Source organism: Azolla caroliniana, unplaced genomic scaffold (genome assembly GCF_043228905.1).
Source record: "Azolla caroliniana isolate FFs.n. ecotype wild unplaced genomic scaffold, voAzoCaro1.0.p SCAF_14, whole genome shotgun sequence".
NCBI classification, from domain to species: domain Eukaryota; kingdom Viridiplantae; phylum Streptophyta; class Polypodiopsida; order Salviniales; family Salviniaceae; genus Azolla; species Azolla caroliniana.
The window spans coordinates 16,269,087-16,294,466 of record NW_028230449.1 but is presented as its reverse complement, the minus strand read 5'-3'; the positions used below and the strand labels follow the sequence as shown (position 1 = coordinate 16,294,466).

Sequence of the window (25,380 nt, the reverse complement as noted above, 5' to 3'; positions counted from 1 at the left end):
TTGGTCCAACACACTTACAGAAAACAATTGAGTGAGTATAGAGGTAGTTGGTAGTTTCACACCAGTCATAGGCACATGCCAATGTCATTAGTTGGTCCAACACACTTAAACAATCAACTAAGTATAGAGGTCGTTCACACCATGTGCCATAGGAAACATGATAACATCGTCAACTTTGGCTCGCCACACTTGAGAAAACAATTGAGTGAGTCCTAAAAATGGACCATAAAGGCTCCAATGTTGCATTTAGCACTTTTGAAGTGGGTTAGAGATTGATGGAGAATTTTGGTTCCAACAAGTTACTGTAGTGCAATGCATGGTTTGCCTCAAAGCAAACCACCTCTATGCTATTCCCACCTACACATCCATGACCACTAAGAGTACAAACCTCTTGGCACAATCATCGACAAGCTTCCCATTGAGTGGAACCAAAAGGTTCTCATTATATAATGGCTCACTATCAAAGCCGTCAAACTAATAGGATGTGCACATCTAGGTCAAACCTTCAACAAAACCATTGACACTCATATTGAAACGTCAATTGGGACAAATGTTGGAGAAATTGAGACTTGGTAACACTATAGAAGACAAAGAATGGCCTTAAGAGTATGAGTAGAACCATAAGAACCAAAGCCAAAACTAACATCAAAGTAATCCCCAATAACTACATTTGGAAAACCTCATTCAATCAACACAATTGACAAACCAAACACAAAAAAGAAAATCAATGGGCAAACTCAACGACAATCTTAAACATGAAGCAACAACAAAATGTTACACTAACAACAATCTAACCACTTCAGCAACCAATGCCATTGCTGACAAATTAACAAGGGCAAGGGTGCAACTATAAACATCATTAGCACAACTATTGCCAATGTACTCCGAGTTTGCATGCACTAGTAGTGACATATGATTGATCATGAGGAGGATGAGACAAACCACTATCAATAACGTTGGGAAAAAGATGTTTGATCTCAATGAAAACAACTACTTTGATGAGAGGACATTGATATCATCCCTATAGGCAACGATTAGATTTGTCAAGGGAATTGGTCATTTCCTATGAAGAGATTGATCTCCTAAAGTATAATTTTTGGTTTGCTGCTATAGTGAAAGTAATGACATATTAAGAGGAAATATTTATTGGTTTCTCTTAGTTCTTTAGAGATATAGCTTATCATGATTTATTATTCCATTTAGTTTATCGAATGTGTACAATGTGATTGTACTATAGATGTGTTTACATTATGGTTAGAGGGTATAACCGTATATAAATGTGGAGAGGATTTTGAGATTATGTAGAATTGTGGTGGGGTTTAAACAAAACATGGTTTAAAGGTACCAAAAGAATATCTAAATTATGATTTTTAAGGGCCTTTTCGCACGAGATTTGTTCATTTAAGATAAACGGATCCAAATATATGACTTTATATTTTATCACAAGGAAGGGTTCTCATTGAATTACATCTTGTGTATAGCCTATAGGAAGTTCCTAAGGGTTGATGCATATGTACATACTATTTACATCTAACCTTTTCAAAGACTAACCTCACCCTCTCAAAATTGACCTATTTATCGTTGACTCATGCACGAAGACTTGACACTACTAGTATTGGATATTTATTTAGCTCGTAGCAAGAAACGTTCAAGGAAACCCCATCTCAAGAGATCGTTAGCTCATTGACGTTTTAGTTTGCTTCCTTTATAAGGTAGACAAAGAATATGTTTGCACCCCATAAGGGGAGAACATTTATACTTTGAGTTTATTCCCACAATAACGTTATATACCATGAGGAACTATATTGCTTGGGGTCCAGTTAATTTCATGCCTACATGTAAACCAATACGTGGATTGATAGCAATGCTTGAAATATTCAAGTAGAGAGAGGAAAGTAAGAGGAATTCAATGGAATCCTTTCTTTATCCATGCTAGGGTAAAACTATTTTAATATACATAAACTAGAGAACAATCAATGTGATCTTAATAAAATGCAAAGCATGTTGCTCTCTAGAAATTAAGGTTTCTATTTGCCAGTTTTCAAACTTGGTTAGGGGCATTTTGTTAACATTTCGTTGACATATAAACATGCACCAACTATTTTTACATGCTTGATGGATACATAAAACATAGTTATCTGTCCATTTCTATATTTCATGTCAAATCGGGAATCGTTGAATGAAATAGGTCAACGTTTCTTGTTCCAACATACATTTTTTCTTCTGCGAGGTTTGAAAGTAATGGTTTGACTTCACGTAAATGCAAAAGAAATGATCCTTTAAGAAGACACCATGTAATATGTGCTTTCAAATGTATGTGTCTTCCTTCAAATACAAAGACATAGAAAGTTGATCTTTCACTATAAGCATTAAATAACATGCACAACAAGTGCAAGAGATTCAGCGACAGCTCTGAAATGGTTGTTTCCCCCACCGATCAGATAGAGTTTAAAATCTTGTAAAAATGTTTACACTAATGACAGGATATCTTCTTTAAAAAAATAATAATAAACAGATTCAGCAACAGCTCCTCATCAAGCATTGTAAATTAAGAGTTTCACAACATCAAACAAACAACATTTTTTACTACAGTCTAGAATCACTGGCGTTATTTTAATTATAGCTATCACATTTGACTAGTAAGGTGTTTTTTTTTTATACATAATTACCAAGAAAGTTGTAGAAATATACTATCACACAAATGCTAGCACCCCTAGCATCCCATTTGCTTCTTCCACTAGGCATTTTCCATAAATTGAGGTCCAACATATGCAAATATATTATACATAAATAACATGTTTCATGATTTTGTGGGTAGGCACATGCATACTTCACAAATATAAAAACCCAAATGGAGAAAAACATGGACTAATATTGTTAGCACCTAATACACTTCTTCCACTAGTCATTTTCCATAAATTGAGGTCCAACATATGCAAATATATTGTAATAATAACATATATTCATGATTTCGTGGGTAGGCACATGCATACTTTATAAATATAAAAGCCCAAATTGAAAAAAACACCATGGACTCGAGGTTTGGTCTTGAAGTAGATTACTCAACATAGATTTTTTATTTTTATTTTCCGAAAAAAAACTACTTCCATTAGTTAAGCAATGTACATAGGATAATATACAACTCATATCTTACAGGCCAACTTGCATGGTGAAGGAATCAACAAAAAAACTCCTAATCACCGCATCATCCATTGAGCATAGAATTACTCAGCCTCATACAACCCGAATTCAGCATACACATCCCATTAGTTAAGCAATGTACATAGGATAATATACAACTCATATCTTACAGGCCAACTTGCATGGTGAAGGAATCAACAAAAAAACTCCTAATCACCGCATCATCCATTGAGCATAGAATTACTCAGCCTCATACAACCCGAATTCAGCATACACATCCTCCAATCTCTTCATGTGGTTGTTTTTGAACAATATTCAAGATAAAGTAGCTCCCTTCACAAAATATTGTAGTCGTATTTTTTAGCTTGATGACTGGAATTGTTTTTGAGGGAACAAACTCAAATTTCATAAGAATATGACATTTGGACTCAAGTCATAAGAATATGTGCCACTTTCATACACTTGTTATTTAATACAATATAGTTCTATGCAACAAAATAGATGAAGTAAGATGTGTGCACGCACATGTGCGTTCACGTTAGAGGGGAGAATAGAATTTTTATCGTCCACAATGAGGTAAATTTGACCTATGGGATCAAATAAACGTATCACCTTGAGCACACTCCTTCCTAAGGAGGGGGGCAACTACTTTGGAGTAAAAACTCTCTATTTGAAAATAATGCATGCACATATATGTGATCACCCTTCTTGGTAGAGATTTGAATATGACATTAAATTATCATGATTGTCTAACAGTTTATCACATTTCTCACAAATTCACTTATATGTCCACTATGTTTTCAATGCATCCCTTGCATATCGTCGTATTTGAGTGATGATGCCATGTTGTTACCTCAACACCTACCTTGTATGAGCGAGTTCGAAGAAGTGTTAAGGCTCTCTGAGAGCTAAGGTTCTATGGGGGATAGTAAGATGCAATTGGATAAGTTCTAGCAACTTTACATTCCATTTAGGGTTGGGGTCAACATTAAGGTAACACATTAAAAATATAATACTTCCAAATTTGAGATTTGAGTAACTTGCCACTTCATCCTTAGGACCTCTCATTTTCTATCCACCATGATCACATATTTCATACGATCGCCTAAGAAACTCCAATAATATTTTACATTCCATCTTTTAAACCATTTCAAAGTGTTTGCTTTTTGTACCTTGTATCATATGTTTATGGGGTCTCACATGAGATTTGGGCCATCTAATCCTTCTTGTTTTGCACCATTGTTTACTATTTTGTTCAGTTTATCAATACACCGACCATAGAGTGTGGGTGAGAGTGGACACCCCCATGTTGCTCAAGAAGTATTTTGAGAAACCACAGTCTATTTTCAATTGACACGGTCCTAACTTTCTCTACATAATTGTGTTATAACTACTCTACTCTAGAGATATTCTTATTGCCAAGGGCTTATTGAAGTATAATGGCAAAGGCTATATTGAAGTCCACAAAATAACATGGAATTTACCCGTGAAGTCGGCTTTCTAACATAACCAAATGACCAATTATGGGATGTTTTGATTTCAAGCCTACTTGACCAAATGATCATTTGCAATGATGTTCAAACCATGAGCTATCCTTTTATTCCATAATAGTGTTATAGCTTGGCCATAAGTGAGGTAACAATGATAGTTCGATAGTTAATGGATACCAAATTTTTATCTCCCTATTTATTAATTGGTTTAATTTATTTCATGAGCTAATCTTCTGACAAATATCATTGAATAGCTTTTTTCCATGAAAGTTGTTATCCATTGGCAAGTTCGTTTCAAGCACTAACATAACAATGTTACGCCAACTACAATAAACTCAATTAAACAAAAATGGGGGAATATTAAACTAACAATGAACTAACAAGAATCATCACTAGATACAAGAGGGGAGGCTTGATTTATGTAGGGCCTATTAGTAAATAACTATACCTAGAAATTAGGATCAATCTAGTAATCAATGGAAGAGGAGGTGGGATGTCTCCACTTCATTAATATAAAGGTATGTCCTATTCGTTAAGTCACGAATGAACTTTAGCACACACTAAGGGGTGTGTTCACATACAATGACGTAGTTGAGCTTGACATCTCATGGTTCATATCTATGAGTAACTCACTAGGCATGCCTTCACTCCCCATCAAACTCAATGAATCAAGTGTAAATATGTTGAATAGTTGAAATTTATCTTAGCTTGTCTGCTCCAAGTGCTTTGTGAAGTCATCCATTATTTGTTGGTCGACATGTGTTGGAGGTCAACATGTTCCACTATGGTTCAATCTCTATATATTGATAGTGTTTCTCAATGCCATTTATTTGAGCATTACAATTGCATTTAGCCCAATTGGATCATGTCAAGGTTGTCACTAATTATTTGCACAAGGTCATCAATGTGTAGCTTAGTTGAATTCACAAGCAACAATGATCATACCCCTACAATCTACCTCAATGCTCATTGGTTCTTATTGCTCTAGAAGATGAAGAAGGCCAAGCTAATGTCAATGACAATCAACCAAACTAATGAATCAATTGGTGTCTATGACCAGGATTGCCACTTAATAGAGGAGATGTTGAGGTCCTTGGTACCAACTCCCACTTAGCATACTCCAAGTGCACATCGATTGGTGTTGCATGAACTCAACAAGGAGGTTGATCATATATCAAAGGTCAAACCTCATGATTCTTGAGTAGGCCAGGTTTCTAGTTATTTGTTGATGTTGTGTTGGGTTATGGATAATGGGGTTGGAATCAAAGTGCATCTCCAAATTCTAGTCAATTGAAGTCATGATTGTCTTACAATCCTTCATGGAGAATGTGAGCACCAAATTCAAGATGTAAAGGTGTTTAGAGAACATTATCCTACGATATGTGCACACGATCCTCATGCCAAGAGAATATCAAAGCATGTAATGCTAGTCAAGTGTTCTTCAATCACCACATCATCGATCCTACAATATGCATGATGATCTCTACACCAAGAGATTATTAAAGCATATCCATGTCTTCGATTTCCAATTGGTAGTGAGTAAATCGTTCACACTCTCAATGATATCCAAGTGTTCACCAATCATCGAGTCATAGACATATGGGATGATTAATACAATAAAATAGGAAGCAGTTTTTTAGAGTTGGACATGCAAAAGCTAATAATATTGTTCAAGTGTTGCGTGATCTTTGGGGGGTCACATCCTCAATGCTTGATTGAGAACATATGTCAAGTGGACATAATGCGAGCGGATGGGATTTCCAAGTTGAATATGGTTATTTTAAATATAGGCCACTTCCATTGCTTTACTCGGAGGAAACTATTGTTCACATACACCCATTCAACAACAATGAGCACTAATCCAATCCACATGCTTGTCCAAATTGACCATGGGGCCAAATGGCTCATCCTAGCTTGCATTGTGGATCCCAACATAACTTTTGGCAATGAGACAAGTTTTGTACCACTTCATGATGTCCTCCAAGCTATGCTTCACTTTGTAGACCCATTCACAACCAAAGCCTTTCGTGCGTGTTACAAAGAAGGTGAGGTCACATGCCCCAATTCTCATGGAGATCTACTAGCATATGTTCATCCCAACAACCTTCACCCACTAATAGACCTCCGGTTACGGCCACAAAGTATTTTGTCCTTAGGAACTACCATTACCTTCATCTTGTAGGCTCAGTGGTATACACTATGTAATGGTTATATATGAACTGGGTCAATGGATTTTTCTCATGGATGGAGCACTATAGTTGCTCATTCTTTTATTAGGTCTTCCTCCATACCAAGTGTCCTGATGATGGGCTCACCAAACTCACCATCATCAAATGATAGATTATTCAATTCTTTTCATGCATCTATATGTCATTTTAAATATGGCATCTCCCATCAGACAACTTGAGTGTGTAGTGTCATCATCGATCTCTACATCGTTGATTGGTTGGGTGTGTTTGCACATCACCAAAATAGTCGTCAGGACTAGTGGTGTGGTTTGACATGCCTCGATCAATGAACAACACATCCTTTGACCAATTGGTGGTAGCTAAAATAGAGTTGTTCTTTGTAACTTCTTACAAGCACTCCACTATAATCGTCAAGCTAACAATTAGTAATGTAGTTTACGAGGTTTCGGTCATTAGCTAGATCACTCTTCTTCTTACGAAAATCCACCTCAATGTTACCAAGGTTTCCAAAATGTCAAGATTCTAGATCATTTTGATGGTGTGCACCACCATTCCAATCTCCCCTCTACATGGCTTTCTATGTCTTGCTTGTCATTGTTTCGACCATTGCCACATTAGTCGATCTTCTTCCTCTACCGTGATCATCATTCAAGCTTCCTCAACCATAAGTGTCGTTTGTCTAAGTGGGTATCCACCATAGGGCATAAAATGATGGCAATGTATTTAGGTCTCACATGTCACCTTTGTTTGTTAAAAGTTCCCAATCAAGTTATGAGACTTTTCGCAAACCAACAATTAATTTAGAATACAAGAACCACAATTTGCAAAAGATTTCTCAATTTTTTTTTAGGACAAAAAATATTTCAACAAGGCCTATGCTAGTCCCAACATGAAATTTACTATGTGTACATAGGCTTGTTTATAGATATATAGCCCCCACATATGAAACCCAAGGGAAAATCAAGAGCTAGGGACAATAAGAATATATATTAATTGTTTGAGAATAGCGTCAATGTCATGTTTTTGTGATCTAAAATTGCATAGCATTCTATCATTCTTTGATTTAAGCATCCTATAAGTGAGAGGAAGAGATTGGCACCAAGGGTTGATGTTGTAAGGTGATGCTAAGTTTGGCACACCTGTGATCGTAAGTCCCTAACACCTCTATGTTAAGAGGGCTAGACCAAATTGAGGAACCTTACATATATGGGAGCATTTGCAGAGATCGTACTAAGATGTGTGGTTGGTGTGGGAGTTTTTTCTCCTACAATTACTTGTGGCTCTAATACCACATCTTGAAAATCGTAGGTTTAAGTGAACTTTATCCTTGAAACTAGACCACGTCAACGATGCCCTTGTATTCTCATTAACTATTTATGCCCAACGATTCTCTATTCTCTAGAAGCTTCTGACATCCTTGGCATTTTCCAGGCTTCTAAAGAAAGAGGTTCAAGATACTGGAAGCAAATTACAATGAGGAGGGCATGGAAATGGTTGATGTACAAGGATAATTTAAGAAGAACTTAAAATTTCGAGTTTTTGATAAATTATCCATAAAATTCATGTATAAAAACTTGCTTTGAATATTTTAGTATTTAGATCTCTCAAGTATCTTAGGAAAACTCAAAGGAAATAAGAAGCTTCTAGAGAATCATTGACCACAAGTGGTGAAAAAACAAACTTTGAGAAGTTGAAAGTGATGAATGTTCATCTTCAATGTAGTTCATAAAAATATCCTATGGACATTCAAGGGAGCCAAAGTAACGAGGTTTTACCACCTGTCCACCCTACCAATTTAACCAACATTTCATAAGTTTTCTCTATCATTGGGAATGTCAAAAACTTCAAAATCTATCAATAGGAATACGTTGTCGTTTCAATTTAAAAATGTTTGGAAAACCTTTTTGCTTCTCTTTACAAAAGCGTCAAAGGTTTTTCAATATCTACCATTATAGACACTTCACAATCAAAAGATTAACATTATGAAGATGTATGGCCATAACCATACTATCCATTTCAAGAAAGCAATATCCTTGTTGAATGTGAATGTGTGTTTCAAACTTTTGCTTGATTGTTCTTACTTTCTATTATAGCATGAAATTTCTCCTTAACAGATGCACCCCTTTTTCTATGTTGTATCTTGGGAAAGTGTTACAAGTAACAAAGTTTCATTGCCTTCAAGCTCTAATCTATGGATTTCACACCAAATTTTCATACCTTGAGATATTATTTAATGTTGTTTTTGTAAATTCACCCATCTCATTGACAAATGCCGTCTCTTTTATATGAATGTTGAATTTGATTGGCGACCTCACACATTGGCTTGGTGAAACACCTTCAATCTTGACACACTATATCTTAAGCTAAAATGTAGTAGGGATAGTTCAAGCTTTGTGGTTTCAAACTCGTAGTCATTGTGATCATTATGCAACTGTAACATCACATCATCAACATAGATTGGTCATTGCATAGCATGGAAGAAGTGAGAGGAGATTTGTAGGGTTCAATTTATGAGTAAAATGAAAGCCTAACCTGGGTATTGAGTTATTTAACACCAATGCATGGAGCGAGAAAAACAGTTGATTCAACAATTGAGGAAAATAGCTTTAAGTAAAGAAAGAGATACAACAATACTAACTTCTACCATGGACTCTAAGAACTATAAATCTTCAAAAGGATTCACCAATATAAGCCTACACCCATCTTGTAAAAGACCTTTGCACTGATGAGCTCATTCTTGAGCAAAACTAGTTTGCTGCATAAGGTCTTTCTTTTTAATGAAAATTTCTTCTCTCTCTCTCTCTCTCTCACCTTTGTGCTCATAATCTTTTTTCTTCCTATTACATTATCTACCCTATTGCAAAGTCGCTTGTACTCCTTGTTACAACCCAACGGCTGACAATAAAAACAATTATCAATGGATAGGCATAAAACAGTTCTCAATGGATAGTCACCAAACAATTGAACCAATATAATTTCCTTGTTACAGGGCTGACCGAGGTCATTACAGAAAATGGCAAGAATAGCACATGGGGAAAAACTTGGGGGCATTTTATTGGCGTTTTTCCCTTCACAGCTTTGTATGCTGTTGCTTCTTAATCCCTTTGACCCAATATGCTAAAAGCATACATTACTGCTTGCCCACATGTTATAACTTTCAAGTATACGCATTTCCTTCAAAGCTTTGTATGCTGTTGCTTCATAATCCCTTTAACCCAATATGCTAAAAGCATACATTACTGCTTGCCCACGTGTTATAACTTTCAAGTATACACATTTTAACAAGAGATCATGAGAGCAATATATATGTATAATTAGGATCAAACACATGCAGTAACTAAAAGAGATATAACATGTACACATATATGATAATATGCATGGTACAAATAAACGGGACGCTAGAATTTCTGCAATAAGTCCAACGAAATGAAGCAATGAATATAAATAGAATATAATGTGTGTACTGGTTCATACAGCCTCTTAAAGTCATATGGAGAATATGAGAACAGACAGCACTTCTTCATTGTAGAAATGCAGATAATACAAAAACTCCCTAAATATCCTCTGTACAGGATCCTATACATAATAAATATTCATCATAATCTCTTATATAGAGATGCATTCTCCCAAGTAGCTTTCCCATCATTCTTTAGAGGGCTGCAGTTATGCTAGGTATCCAATCTTTAAAAATCGTAAGGATATATCTGACCATATGAGAACTGATGATTCTGAATATATTTTCCAAACAAACAGAATGTTGAAGCATTTCATGACAGATTATATATGATTTCACAAAATATCCAATGAATGAAGATGTGTACAGCCAGGGTATGTAAACAAAAATTCACACAACGATATTTCTTTTGTGAGTTTTAGTATCTTAAAAAATTAACCTTTAAAAACCAAATGATATAACTAATAACTCGAGAATTTATAATTCTCAATATGCTTATCTATCAAAAAAACAAACTTATAAAGCATTTCATGACAGATTATATGCTTTCATGAAATGTTGACCGAACGATGTGTAGAACCACGGTATATTAAACAAGGACTCGCAAAATATGCTATATCCCTTTTTAAGATATAATATAATACATGATTTAAGTTGTTGTTGCTGTGTATGGTATGAAAACAAGGTCAAAGTCGAATCACCTTCCACTCCTTCCAGAACCACTCATGTGCTGCATAAAATAGAATTTGATTAAACCACAAAATTTCATAACCATGGTATAAGAATTGGACGAACTTATATTAACTAATTGAAATCAAGAAATATTAGGCTAGTTCCCACAATATTTAGCCTATGTTACGCTAATCTTACTAGAAGTTCTCTAAACTTCCTAGCAACTTTTGGCAAACCTTTCAACATCGAGCATTTAAAAACAAGTGGCCAAAAGTTTCCACTAGAGATAACTATTTAAGGACCATATTTTTCATTTCCCATAATGAATCTCTTTCACTTGTTAATGCATATGATTTCTTTGGAAACAAGATACATCTGAAATTTGTCAGAGCATGAGATCTCTCAAAACTATAATCACCCAGATTACAAGCATAGTCTACACACAAAGAGCTATACCCAACTGCATTTAGAAAACAGTTATTTAAAACTACAAAATACATTAGAACACTATTTTGCAGATACGTTCTAAACATTCACCATGTTTCTTCTCTCTAAACGTGCGAAATGTCTAAAAATCTAGAATAAAAAGTATTTTCAAAGCATCTACTCCATGAAAATTGTCTCTTTTGTACATTTAATCGAATTTTCCTTGTTCTAATCATAAGTTTTCCTCTTCTCACTGCTATTAAAGTGCAGCAAAGTCATGGCTCTAGATGACAATCAGCTGACGCATCTATCTCATCAAGATTGTCTCTTTTGTGCCATTTTAACAAATTTTCCTCTTCTTATCATAAAATTTCCTCTTCTGTCTCACTGCTATTAAAGTGCAGTGTAGACTGGCTCTAGGTGACAATTGGCAGACATCATATGGGAAGGACTATACCAGAATACAGAGAAAATACATCCTTCAGAAAAGCTAGCCTTCCATCTATACAAAGGAAATTATTGATAACACAGAGAGATTCAGTTCAAAACAAACCTCTGATTTGAGGAACTCAACGAAATCTGTCAATTGCTCCTTCATTTGTTCTGTCTTCTTAGGTACTGCAATACATCATGGAATTTAGATCAAACATCAACCTTTACATGTTTTTTTACCAGCAAGAAAAGTTTGACGTGAATTTATTCCAAGCAAGGGCTTACTCACTCGTCTGAGACGCATTTTCGATTGCTTTGGCTGATCTCACGGCAAATCTCTGGAAAGTATGGCTGTTATGAAGCCATACAAAGGGGGGAAAACAAAAGTGGAAACTAATTACGACCAAATCATTTGCATAAACACAGGTGATCTCTCTCTCTCTCTCTCTGTGCGTATGTATGTATGTATATATATATATATATATGGATGTGTCTTCGTGGATTACCTGTTTGCCAATCGATCGACTATGAATTCGTTAGCAACATACTGAAGGACACGATGCAGAAATCCACCCCCCGCCATCGCTGCTACTCTTCTGTGTGCCTTTGCCTTTGCCTCTCTGTTCTTGGATTTGTGTTTAGGGTTAAGGATACGGTGCAGTTTGAATGCATACACAATACATACATAAACATACATAGCATACACATACATAACATACACATACATAACATACACATACATACACATACATACATAGCATACATAACATACATACACACATGTAGAGGCCTAGAAACTTCCAGAGAAAGATCACTCTCTTTTCATCAACAAAAACCATCTGATGGAACTCTTTGATCTTTCAGGGATGCGGGTATGTTACACGTATGGCGCACAACACACATCGATCCGTGAAGAAGAGTGCACCAACAAAGGACACCGAGCAACTAATGGATTATACAAAAAAGGAGATATAGAACTAGCCAAATAGGGGGGGGGGGGGGGGGGGGGAGGGGGCAAACCAATGGGCAACCTGGTTTGAAACGACCACACTTATGATGTAAAAGCTATAAAAGCAAGGGGGATGTTACATGTATGGCACACAACACACCAATCGTGAAGAAGAGTTCACCAACAAAGGACACCGACCAACTAATGGATTATACAAAAACGGAGTAGAACTAGCCAAATAGTGGGAGGGGGGGCAAGCCAATGGGTAGCCTGGTGTGAAACGACCACACTTATGATGTAAAAGCTATAAAAGCCACCTTTGTGGTGTCTATTTAGCTTCTTCTCATGCTTAAGAATCTTCTCGTGATTAAAGCCCTAAGCCTCCTCTCTACCTCCTTTGTAACCAAGAGCTCAAGAGAGATTAGCGATGCTAGACCTCTTTGTAATAAGAGTGGTGAAATAAATCATATACCTTGTTTTCTACTTTGTTTGAGAGAGTAAGCTAGAGAGTGCGAGACAAATATTAGTATTAATCGTAAATTATTAAGTGAATTAGCAAGTCGGAGGTATTTGACAACTACCTCCGTCCGGTTTGCCACCAATAGGGTATACGTCGGTCCGATCCCCAAGCACACGACATCAACAGGAGGCAAAAATCCATCGATTGATAGAAGGGGTTCCGTGAGGCGCACAAAATCAAAATAGGGGAAAACAAGTGTAGAAGCAAAACTTGCAATCGATTCATTGGAATTTGAAGTTTAGTAGATGAAGAAGTGACACCCACGAGATTGGCCCTAATGCTAGAGACATAATGAGGGACAACGATGAATCTCGAGTATTTTGAAGTCCATCGATAAGAAACTATAATGCATCGCAAGCTTGGGGATGTTGGACATTGTTAATTACCATGTCATCATTCGATTCCCTTTTGCGAAATCGTTTCCACAAACATTTTGGGAGTAACATTGCTTGAAAACATGAAATGACCTTTGAGTATTATATAGCCAAAAGGAGTGGGTTTAAATCCCTACTATAATCACACAAATGCAACATCTACTTGAAAACCAGGGCACATTTTCTTGTGGCCATGTTTATACAACAAGGAACATCGTTAAGTTGATGCATAGGTAATCTGATGAGACAAAGAGAGTAACATTAAAAAAGCTTGCAAATAGAGTGATCTAACCAAATCTCACAAGAGGCAATTGACTCTTTGGAAAAGTGCTTATAGCAAACAAACATGGGGTTCATGAAGCTCCCAAGTATAACTTCAAGACTCATAGGCTCTATGCCATATATTTCCATTACACCACCAAATCAATGCATCAAAAGAGGACAAGAACCACATGTGCCAAACTCATTAAGCTATTAACATAGGAGGACAAGTAGATTTATTTCACTTTGTTATGGGATGTGATCCAATGAAATTGGGTCTTTTGGGTGGCCATTCATGATCTCTACACTAAAATCATCAATGAAGGTGGGGTAGAGCAATACATAAACCTCCTTCATATTGCCCAATAATAGTTGGGGATGAGGTATATGTTTCATGTTGATAGGGAGTGTGTATGTTATGTAAACAAACAAGCGCATCTCATTCTAGGGAACCTTTTATGTAGTTTGTGTATAGACGCTTACTCACAATTTGTGATCCAAAACTAAAGCATTGACTAGTGACATCTTCCCATTGTCCAAATCAATGTTAAACACTCACATTAATTCACAAGCTTGTTGTAATGCCAAGCTAACCGATTGGTTTTCATATGCCCAAGTTTTTATGAGTGGCAACAATTTACTTAAATCAAAATTCCCCTCAACTTGGAAGGCATGAGGCTACTATTGATTCAAATTCACAATATAAGACCGATTTGTAAAGGACAAATCCATGATTAAAAAATTGCTTCATTATTAATTGCTTTAAGAAAACAAAAATGATCGCATCGTCACCAACACTACATGTCCAAGTATCCTAGATTATTGTCAATAGTGTTATTTTAAAAAGGCAAGAAATTCCTCCACGACTTCTATTGGAAATGGTACCATAAAGATGTGATATTAATTTAATTATTTTTCTATTATTATTATTCATGAACACTTCATTTCATTGCCAAGGTCAACATTCATTGAATTCTAAATACGTGTTGGTTTTTAGTAATACCACGTAATATATATGAGAAACCTCCAAGTGAGATAAAAACCCACATAGATCTAAACAACCAATGGAACACGTCACGGCCGGGAGTTTAGTTGTATAAAAGTTGACTAACCACCCCCTTAAATACAACATCTAAAGGACATTGTTGAGACTCTACTGGTGACGCAAGTCGTACTTTGGATCTCTCTCATTAGCTAACTTCCAGGGTATAACACAAAGCCAAAATTGGTGTTATGAGACACTTAATGGAGTTTTGTATTCGCCCTTCTTCCAAAACCACCCTCAGCGCTTCGAGAAGCCCTTTGCTTAGAAATGGTTGATTAGGTGAGCATTCTTAGTCCAAAATTTTTTAACGCTTAACGTAATTATTCATCATCAATATTGATCAATATAATTCTAAAAGGTATGTATGCGCATTAAACATATAGTGTCCTTCAATACAAATTATTTGTTTCTCTTAAAATAAGGATCACAATTCAATTTTCACAACCCATGAATAGATAACAATACCATTAAGATTAATATAAAAAGGCATAGTTCCTATTATGAGGATAATGTTAATTCTATCACTTTATTCTCTATATCAGTTCCCACCTATCTAACTACGAGTGGTGCTATTGCTAGTTTTGGTATGTTAGGGACATAATTATTGCTCAATCCGAGGCATACATAGCATCTATTGGGAAAACAACAATTGAATAAACGTTACGTCCCTAAACCCTAAACCTTTTTTAAGCGTTGTAATTTACTTTGGTAATAAAACATACAATCTTTAGATGACAATTAAACTTTGGATGTATTAAGCTCTTACATTCTATGAATCTGAAAAAAAGGTTAGATGTTTTAAGTCATTAGAGCTATTAGGAAGATTGTTAATCTTTAAAAAATATGGAGTGGAGGGAATTTTTTTAATTATATGTTATATTACTATAGTTTTACAAATGTGCTTTTAACAACATTAAGAAATCATAAGAGCTACAATATTGTAGCATGTAACGATAACATCACGATTCACAATAAATGGAAATTGACAATACATTGCACCATCCTTTTGGGCCAAACAAAAACGTAATAATATGTTACAATGAACACAAAATGAGTAGATGCCCACGTTCATATCCAAATAAAAGCAAGGCTAAGAGATTCCATGAAATGATTTGATTGCCCCTAGATTTATGCTTATAAGAAAAACCCATAGTTTAGTTAATTTGAACCTCATTTTGTCACTTGTGAGTAGGTTAATTAGTTGATACACCTATCAATTTTTTTATCAACCTAGTATTATCCTACGACATGGAAACATATATTTCCTTCATGGAACATTAAGTACTATTGTGCCTTCCTTCAATATAAGGTAGTTTAAATAATAATATTGTAATCACGATAAATATACAAAGTACAAAGGGGGCACGTTAAATTGGACGTAAAAAGAGCACATGTCCATGTTAACTTTTACAAAGAGGGCGCATGAGAGAAAGAGAGAAGGGTTTTCATATTGTTGTATTGCTTTAATACATAGAGTCCTTTCACGAAAAACAAGAAAAGAAGAGGAAGATGTGTATTGGTGTCTCCGAAAAGGACAAGAACAATATACATCATATAACTTGTTCTTTAGCTCAAGAGTTTAAAGTTAAGAAACACTTAATATAGATAAAAGGGTAAATTTGGTTATGTTAATCCATCCCTAATCCCCATGACACCCCTTGTTGTGATTGCACTCTTGTGCTTCAAGGGTCTAAATGTAAATCTTTGATGCTTCCCAACCATGTCTCACTCATCTCCCATGTTGTTTGGGGTTGATATTGTCCCCAAGTTCTTTAGATCTCTTCAATCAATTCTCTTAAGGTAAAGTATTTGTACTACTAAATTCTAGGGGCACAAGGCAATGGCCTAGCGTGTTGTTTCAATGTATATGGAAGTGTCCTAGCTTTTAATATCACGACTCACACCTCTTCCATGAGATCGAGAATCGATATTTCATTAATGGGTCTCTCTTTCTCTTCTTAAAAATAAGGTCATGAAGCTTAATTTACAGTAAGTATGAATGCATATTTCTTAAATGCATTATTCAATTACTAATTTCTCTCTAATCAAATAGTTGACTTTAACCTAACCTAATTAGAACCTTAAGTTATAATAACAATTCTAAGTAGATATTGGATTATCGTAAACTGAGATAGAATATACACATAATGTTTTCCCATTTTAATTAAATGCTTTGCTTTAAGTTTCATGTCATTATAAAGCTTGATTTTGACAAATCATATGTAGATACAAGCCACCATACTTTATTGTTCTCTTATGCGTACATCATACATGCATATTAGATTTATTTTCCCAATTCTTTATGCATGATTCCATATGTGGTACGTAGTTTTCAGAACCTTACGACATTTTTTAGGTTTCGTCTTTACAATCTTTGAGATAAAGTTAACATGGATTCATCCTCATTTAAAAGTAATAATTGAGAGAGAGAGAGAGAGAGAGAGAGAGAGCTTTATGACGATGATTCTCCTTCGGTTTTATAATGACTTCAACATTTTTCATAACTTAAACCCATTTGATGTAAAAAACATGGAGTAGAAAAGATTACGTAATAGTTCTTGAAAACAACGAGTTGGAACACCAAACAAATAAAAAATTCAACCACGTTCTAAACTTTGTAAAATTTGGAGAGACATACTTTAATCCCTCCCATACAACTACTCATATCTTACTCTCTCATATGCAAAGCTTTTGGGGGTGTCACATGGACAAAATGGTGGAGAAAGAAGAGAGTGATAGTCTTGTGAGGGTGGGGGAGGAGGGGCCCTTATAAATGATTTGAAGAATCTTAAAAAGATGGTTGCCATGTAATCAATCGATCTCAAAAACTCTTTAGTGCTCAAATAACATAATATTGTGCAACAATCCAAACCCTTGTTAAAACAAAGTGCCGTATCCACATGCAATAATATGACGTAAATGTATCTATTGAACACATATAAGCAAAAATTCCTTTAAAATCTATGTCATATTTTGCCATCTACTCGCCTCTATTTAAGTTTATCCTTAGTATGCCAAATTTCTATCACTTGATTCAATTAGGCCCTAAACTAGGGCAATCCAAACTAGAGTGAAAAGGTTTTGGTAGTTTGTGGGTGAGGAATATCATGCAAGCCTAACGAGATACTCATTCAAGCTCACCAACATTAATGTTTGGGTTCTTATTGTTGTTAATCGCAAAGATGATGTAAGAGGAAATGGGAGTACCTATCATGATGAAGGACTCCTATGGAACAAAGCTCGGACTATCATCAAGGTGATGGTGCCTCCCTAGTTCTACTCTAGCAATCTTGCATGCCATTGTAATTGACTATTGCTTCGCTTGTATCATCCATGATATCAACATGGTGAACGAGTTTTCCATGTGTCTCCGCCCATACCATACTAGTCTTTCAGCGGGCCGTGGATGGTTTTCTTCTAAGAGCACCCCAACTCCACGAAGAGCACCACCAATCAAAATCGCCGATCGTATGCCACAGAGTGTTGTGCACGCTCATGCCAATGGAGCTTTGGACATGACATTTCTCTCGAGTCTCAACACAAATCAAATGATGGGGGGGTGGATGGGTACATCATTGGGCACTTACTCTTGTACTTACATGGAGACCACCAAAAAACATGGGATGGGTTTTAGTTCAGTAAAAAATCAAAACAGACAAAGACATGTGAGAGAGGTGGAAAATGAGTTAAAGAGTTCCATGATTTCCATTGCTTTTATTGTTATTGTTCTATCCACATATGTATGTATGTTTGAGTAAAATGGTTGAGGTGTGAATCAATGGAAAGTAAGAATCCTGTGTTATTCATGCAAGAGTGGTCTTATTCTAAAAATCAAATACTTGATATGTATGTATATAGATATAATCATAATATATATATAATATATATATATATAGACATATCCATGGCCTGATTCATGGCCTTGCTACTACTGCACACCAACACCCCCTCCCCTCCTTCATGAATACTCTGACTGTAACAAAAGCCTCTGACTTATAGCCTAGAAAAAAAAGACAGTATGAATACTGCCTGTACTAAGCAAGCAATTGTGAGTGAGTGGTATGTGTAGTAGCTCTTTTTTTTTCTCTCTGTCTCTCTGTCTCTCTCTACTCATGGCTGAATACTGACATGTTAAATGTGTCTTCTTTTCTGTTTTGGTGTTATGTAAATCCAATAATGTTGAATGTTGTTGCAAAGAATTGGGGTAGTAGTAGACTCTTTGGTGCTCTTCTTCTTCTTTTTATACAAGTATTTTGAGTACAACATCTCTTTTCTTCATTGTATATGAATGATCCAAAAAATAATCCTAATCCGGTCCGGCCCAGAGCTATATATACCTAAGTCTTCACCACGATGCCGAGGCCGGGATTGAAGTCGCAGAACTTGACCTCGGGGACCTTATTGAAGGGGTCGAAGATGCTGGCCCGCGCCTGGTCGAGGTCACACGGCTGGTTCCTCGGGTACACGATGAAGCACGGCCCTCCTGCGTTGGTCCTCGTGCACGCGGCATCATTGACCCGGTTTTCCCCGTACCAGTTAAAGAGCATAGGGACGATCCCGGCCAGCCCGCTGGCCGTGCTCCCGAACGTGGAGAAAGGCGTGGTCACGAGCTCTTGCATGAAGCTGAGCAGCCAGATGTCGACGATCGCCGTCTCGTCGTGGCTCGTGTCCCCCGTCTTCTGCCATCCTTCGTTGGAGGCCGTCCACACTGTGACCTCCGACCCGTCCTCGTTCGGGTGGTTCGCGTACTCCGCATGGAGGTTGTCCCGGTACTCCGCCCGGAGCGAAGTCACAAGCACGGATATGTCCGGCCGCCTCGGGGGGGCATCCTCCGATGATGCCGGCTTCTGCTGGTCTCGTAGCGGCTTGGGGAGGAGCTTCCGGTCTATGCCGCACCGCAAGATCTGGGCGCTGATCGAAGGGTTGTAATCCCCTTTCCACGAGCGTGCCTGGAAGCCGACCCGCCTCGGCACGCCGTCGAGCTCCGCCTTGTAGATCTTAGTGATGGAACCCCACAAGTGATCCACGGGGTTGAGGAGGTACCGCGAGACATGCATGAAGACATCGTGGGACGGGAACCAGTCATTGAGCTTCTCCCGGAACTCGGGGACGAAGTAGAACCCGGGGAGCGTGTACTCGTGGCTGTGGTAGAAGATCCAGTTCACGGCCGAGAAGAGGCGCTGCGCGGTCGGGCAGAAGAACTGGTGGTCCCGCATTTGGTCACAACACACAATGTAGACCTGGAGGTGCTTGGGGGCGGGGGCGAGCGAGAGTAGGGTGGGGAGCTCGGCGGAGGAGACGGACATGGGGCTCCAGCTCCCTCCTGAGGGACAGGCCGAGGAATTCTGCGAGGAGGCCGCCACGAGGGCCTCATCCAGGTAGGCGAAGACTCGCTTGGCCTGCATACGGAGCTTCGGCTCCGGGAAGGCGTCGGGGAGGAGCCATGAAGACCTCGGGAAGGGCTCGCAGATATGGTGGTCTACGTGGGAATCGGTGGCTATGAGCATGACCCTGTTGGTGAGGAGGGAGTAGACGAAGGCACAGACCAGAGACAGCAGCTGGTTGCCCATCCCATCCATGGCCTTCCATACCAGGTATTTGCAGCCTTCTGGGACCTCCCCTGCCATGCCCAGCTCCGTTAGGTCCACCCCCTTCGTGCACCTCTCATGGTAAGCTTCGTATTCCCTCAGCACATACAGGAACTTGGTTGGGGGCTGGTGCTTCTCTCCATTGTTCGTCCGGAAGCAGTGCTGCTGATACTTGCTCTGACAAGACGCAGATGATGAAGACGAAGCTCTTGGATCGAATGTATGGTAGTGATGTGCCTCCTCCACCACATGCTTCGTATCCCGTAACCCTAAATCTGAGCAATCTGTGCATAACCATCACCATCACCATCATCAGATTCATACATCAGATTAATACATCAGATTTATAGATCAGATTCATCTCCATGACCATGAAGACCTCCAGACACACACATACAAAAGAAGAAGAAGAAGAAGAAGAAGAAGAAGAAGCAAAGTGAAAAAGAAAAAACAATCACAACCACCTCATTTTGATTAGATTGAATGAATTCAAAACCAATCTCCATCTCCCCTGAAATCTGAGTTCTAATCCTAAGTTATTCACAACAGTGTTCAAAAGCGATCTGACCTAATGCTGTGCAGACAACCGGGAAAAAAAAGAAATTTGAATTTGGGGGAGATGGGGGTTTGGAGCTTACTGAAAGTGGCACTGGTGATGTATGTGAGGTCATGGACAATCTCCCTCTGCACCTGAGCTAAATCCTGGAGATTGGCCCCATCAGGCCACACGTTGACAGATCCCACCATCATCTGGTATGCTAGGGCCACCAGGAGCAGCAGAAACGCTAAGGACGCCATCGCAGCCTGAATCGGACGCTGCTTTGCGAGCTTCAACAGATTCTTGAGCACAGTGGGTGTGGGAAAATCGACCATCTTCTTCTCCTTGATCTTCTGAGCCTGCGGAGCATATTGCTGGCCATCGCCATCGCCATCTCCATATCCATCAATGAGTATAGCATCGGATCCATCCCTGCCTCTACTATTCTCCACCGCGCCATAGATCGCAGAAGCTGCGTGATGGTGGGGGAGGATGGAATCATGAGAGGCGGCATGATCAGCAGGGGGGTGGGTATGATCATCACGAGTCTGCTCAGTGGAGGCTGCTGCTGTGTACATTCTGATAAGGGATTGTAGAGAATTCAGCAGAGAGCAGAGCAAAAAAAAAGGAAGGGATCTCTAAAATTGGAGGCGGAGGAGATCGAAGCTGAGCTAACTGCAGATATTACATGAAAGATTATTCAAGCTTCTCCTTTCTCTGTGCGAGAGAGAGAGAGAGAGAGACAGACAGACAGACAGAGATCTGCGATCTATCTGTGTATGATGAAGGATGGGCCTGCCGTGACTGAATCTGTAGCAGAGAGAGAGAGAGAGAGAAGCAGAGAGATTAGGGGGGGGGGGGGAGAGACAGAGAAAGAGACAGAGACAGAGACAGAGAAGAACCGGTCGTAGTTTTTTGTTTTTTGCTTTTCTGTCCAGCTCATCTATAACGCCAGCCAAAAAACCATTCATTCATTAATAATAATAGAGAGGAACCAGCCCATATCCATCGAGTTTTTTGTTTTGGTCTTTTGGCGGCCATAGTGGGCAGCGGATATGTATGTCCGGGCCGGCATGACCGTCCGTTCCCAACCATCGTCCATTCAATCAACGGCCCTCCGTTCATTCAATCAAATCAAACGGCTCACGATTAATCTGCAGAGTTTCACGTTATAAACTGCTCCCCTGCCCTCCTAAGTAAGATTTGCTTTTTATTTTAATCGTCTCCCCTTAATTCATTATTTATTTATTTATTTAGGGAGCAGTATCTTCTCTCTCTCTCTCTCTCTCTCTCTCTCTCTCTCTTAAAGATTTGTTTATTTCATTTTTTTAATTGTTTTTTAATTTATATATTTTTTAATTTTGTTTCTCTCTCCCTGCTTCTATTTTTTGTTTTTTCTCTTTTTATTTTTTGGTTTTTGTTTCTCTTTCGCTGTCTTCTTTTTTTTTCCTTTTGCGTTTTTTTTTTTCCTCCCTTTTTTTTTTAAATTTGCTTTCGATTTTCTCTCCTTCTTCTTTTCAATAATTATGTTCGGAGCTCCTAAGGTCTACCATATATGTACATATATGTATATATATAATATTTATTTATTTATTTTAGTTCACCTTCCCTTCCCCCACCACCAACCAAAAAACAAAAATCTAATAAAAACAAAATTAGGAAGAGAAAAATATGAAAAGAAAAGCGCGCAGACAACAAAAAAATAAACGAAAGTAAAAAAACTATTTAAATTTTAGAAAAAAAAACCAGCGCAGTAAATTTAGAAAAAAAAACACAAAAAGGCACGTACATAAATAAGTAAAACAGACAGGAAAAAGGAGGGGATAAAAAAAAAACAAGAAGCCCGGATGAAGGACAAAGAGAAAAGAAAAAAGGAGAGGGGACGTGTGACGTCAGCAAGGTGATGCTGGCGTCAGCGGCGTGGGGCCCTCCGCCCCTCGTCCACGTCAGCGCCACAGTTGGGCTTTCGTAGTCAACAAACACTTGGGAAAAAGTAAGCCACTGAAAAGGTCCAAATTTTTATTTACCTACTCCTTCTCATCCCTTTTAGAGAGAGAGAGAGAGAGAGAGAGAGAGAGAGAGAGAGAGAGAGGCCAAGTCTAGAGTTCAAAGAAGGAATGAAGCGTTTCCTTTAGGTACCTATCCCACCTCCTCCTACTCGCAAAGAGAGAGAGAACCCGAGGGTCCGGCTGGCCGGACCTCGTTACTACTACTGTGTCAGGCAAAGGCCCATTTCCCGGCTCAAGGACACGCCACTCTGACTTCTGTTGCCGCAAGACCACAATCTCCTCTCCTTTGTGTGTGTATCTATCTGTATACGATGTACACATGTCATCCTGCCCACATTCGCAAGAAAACAAACCTGCAAGCTGGGCACACGCATGCCATTTCAATGCAAATCCCTTCGCATAGTTCGTGTGTGTATGTATTCAACCCGCCTCATTGATGGCCCGAAAAGGCCTATTGGACAGAAATCACACCTTCAAGTGCGAAAGGTAGTACCGGGAAAGTACATGTGCTCTCTTCGATCTGCGTGCAACACTTGCAAAATGCCAACAACCTTATTCCTACCCATGTCGATCAAACAAGGGAGAGCAAAAGAACCAAACATGGAAAAACAAAAAAGGGTTTCGTGTGCATGCATTCATTTCTATGAGATGAACTTTTAACTCTCACTTGATAAATACAATAAGGAGCTACAAGTTGTAGGCTATTTTTTATGGTTCCTCCAAAGTGAGCTGAACATTAATCTTATTAATGTTCTAATGTAATCTTTTTCCAAACATTGTGGTGAATGCAAGTTCATGAAATTTTCATGTAGAACATTAGGAAGGGTGTATATTATTTTTGTCATTGCACTAGGCAACCTCATGGGAGATTATTATGAATGGGTAATAATTGCCTTCAGACTTTTCATGCACGGAAACTTCATGCGCAGTTTTTAATGGTATAACCTTCCAATAATTGCTTTTACTAGAACAAAAGGTTATAATTACTTGATAGTATGGGCCATCCACTTAAAGAGTACACTAGATTGAAATGATTATGACATCCATATCATGTTACGTGATGTTCTCAATGTCGATTGTCCTTGTGTGTTGTTAGTCATACATGACATTTTGGTTGTTATTTAATTACCCATTAGATAAAGAAATACCAATAAATTCTTGAGGTTGTTATTTTGTCTCTTTACGATTTACATGGATGAAGTCATGAGGTTGCCATGGAGTGCTAGTCCTTGGGGTTTACAATATTGAGGTCGTGGGTTCAAACCTCAAGAACAAGCTTCCTTTTGCATTCATTTTTGAAACTCTTTCACAATTTTAGCTTTGGATCATGTGCATATTACTAGTTTCCTTGTAAGAAAATATTTATGACATGACATCTTCCAAAGTAACCACGAGAAGTGGAATTTCTTCAAAACGTTTTACACCATTGGCACATTTTCTACAATACAATCAGCGAAAATGTTGCATTCATTTTAGAAACTCTTTCACAATTTTAGTTTGGGATCATGTGCATTTACTAGCTTCCTCGTAAAAATATGATTCATGGCAATACATCTTCTAAAGTAAAAGTAAGGAGGTTGGAGTCCCCACAAAAAGGATTTACACCATTGGCACATTTTCTACAATATAAAAAGGGTGAAAATGATTGGATTACCCTCTGTAAAATACGAAAAAAGAGCATGCACAAACGTGGCAAGGGAAACACGCCTTTACTAAAGGGGTGGGATGATTCAATGTAAAGATATCAAATGATTATGATCCAATTGTGATGCAAATCTTTGACATTAACATTCATGTGCCTAATAGAGAGAGAAAAACTGGTTCCTAAAGCTGTTGACATAAAATTGCACATTAGAATTCAATGAGAATAATTAACATGATCTTGAAAGTCGTCCTCCATCATTAAAATGCATAACACGAGATTGGATACGAAATGATGTGTTGGTTATGAGCCATGGTTACATTTATCATTTCAACATGCTTGTTGAAACATAGACATCAATATTTCGTTACCATGGCAAACTTGTAAATCTATTTGTTAAGATATTGGTTGAGATTTTTTAAATACATGGTTAATGCAAAGTATAAATCCTTTTGTAATAAGGCATTGACATCTATGAAATGTAAATACACATCAACTTCTTTGTTTTGTTATATAAAAGCAATTGGTATTATTGTGTTTTCTCTTCCATGTCTATATTGTGATCGCCAGAGGGAATAGCTCCTAAAAGCTTAATCAATTTAAAAAAACTCTTTGGCAAAGTTCAGAGATGTCACCATTAAAGGGTGATG

General features: G+C 37.8%; 2 protein-coding genes across 2 annotated transcripts; both read right to left on the bottom strand.

The window, feature by feature from the left end:
• Positions 1-10,846: 10,846 nt before the first annotated feature.
• On the bottom strand, positions 10,847-12,489 carry LOC147855620 (UvrABC system C protein). The gene is made up of 4 exons (XM_087330009.1): positions 12,311-12,489; positions 12,094-12,155; positions 11,926-11,990; positions 10,847-11,004 (listed from the first exon to the last, which is right to left on the bottom strand). The coding sequence occupies exons 1-4, from the start codon at positions 12,385-12,387 to the stop codon at positions 10,972-10,974; spliced, it is 237 nt and encodes a 78-aa protein (XP_087186135.1). The 5' UTR covers positions 12,388-12,489; the 3' UTR covers positions 10,847-10,971.
• Positions 12,490-18,704: 6,215 nt separating this feature from the next.
• Positions 18,705-21,867, bottom strand: LOC147855619 (putative fucosyltransferase 7). Its single transcript, XM_087330657.1, has 2 exons — positions 21,180-21,867; positions 18,705-20,825 (listed from the first exon to the last, which is right to left on the bottom strand). Exons 1-2 carry the CDS (start codon positions 21,655-21,657, stop codon positions 19,291-19,293), a joined length of 2,013 nt encoding a protein of 670 aa, XP_087186783.1. The 5' UTR covers positions 21,658-21,867; the 3' UTR covers positions 18,705-19,290.
• Positions 21,868-25,380: the final 3,513 nt, after the last annotated feature.

Excerpts from the sequence above, each read along its gene's own strand:
- LOC147855620 (XM_087330009.1), bottom strand. The coding sequence starts at position 12,387 with ATGGCGGGGGGTGGATTTCTGCATCGTGTCCTTCAGTATGTTGCTAAC. Across the intron at positions 11,991-12,093 it reads CGAAAATGCGTCTCAGACGA|TACCTAAGAAGACAGAACAA; the intron begins GTGAGTAAGCCC and ends GATGTATTGCAG. Across the intron at positions 11,005-11,925 it reads TTGAGTTCCTCAAATCAGAG|CACATGAGTGGTTCTGGAAG; the intron begins GTTTGTTTTGAA and ends TATTTTATGCAG.
- LOC147855619 (XM_087330657.1), bottom strand. The coding sequence starts at position 21,657 with ATGTACACAGCAGCAGCCTCCACTGAGCAGACTCGTGATGATCATACC. Across the intron at positions 20,826-21,179 it reads CATCACCAGTGCCACTTTCA|ATTGCTCAGATTTAGGGTTA; the intron begins GTAAGCTCCAAA and ends GGTTATGCACAG.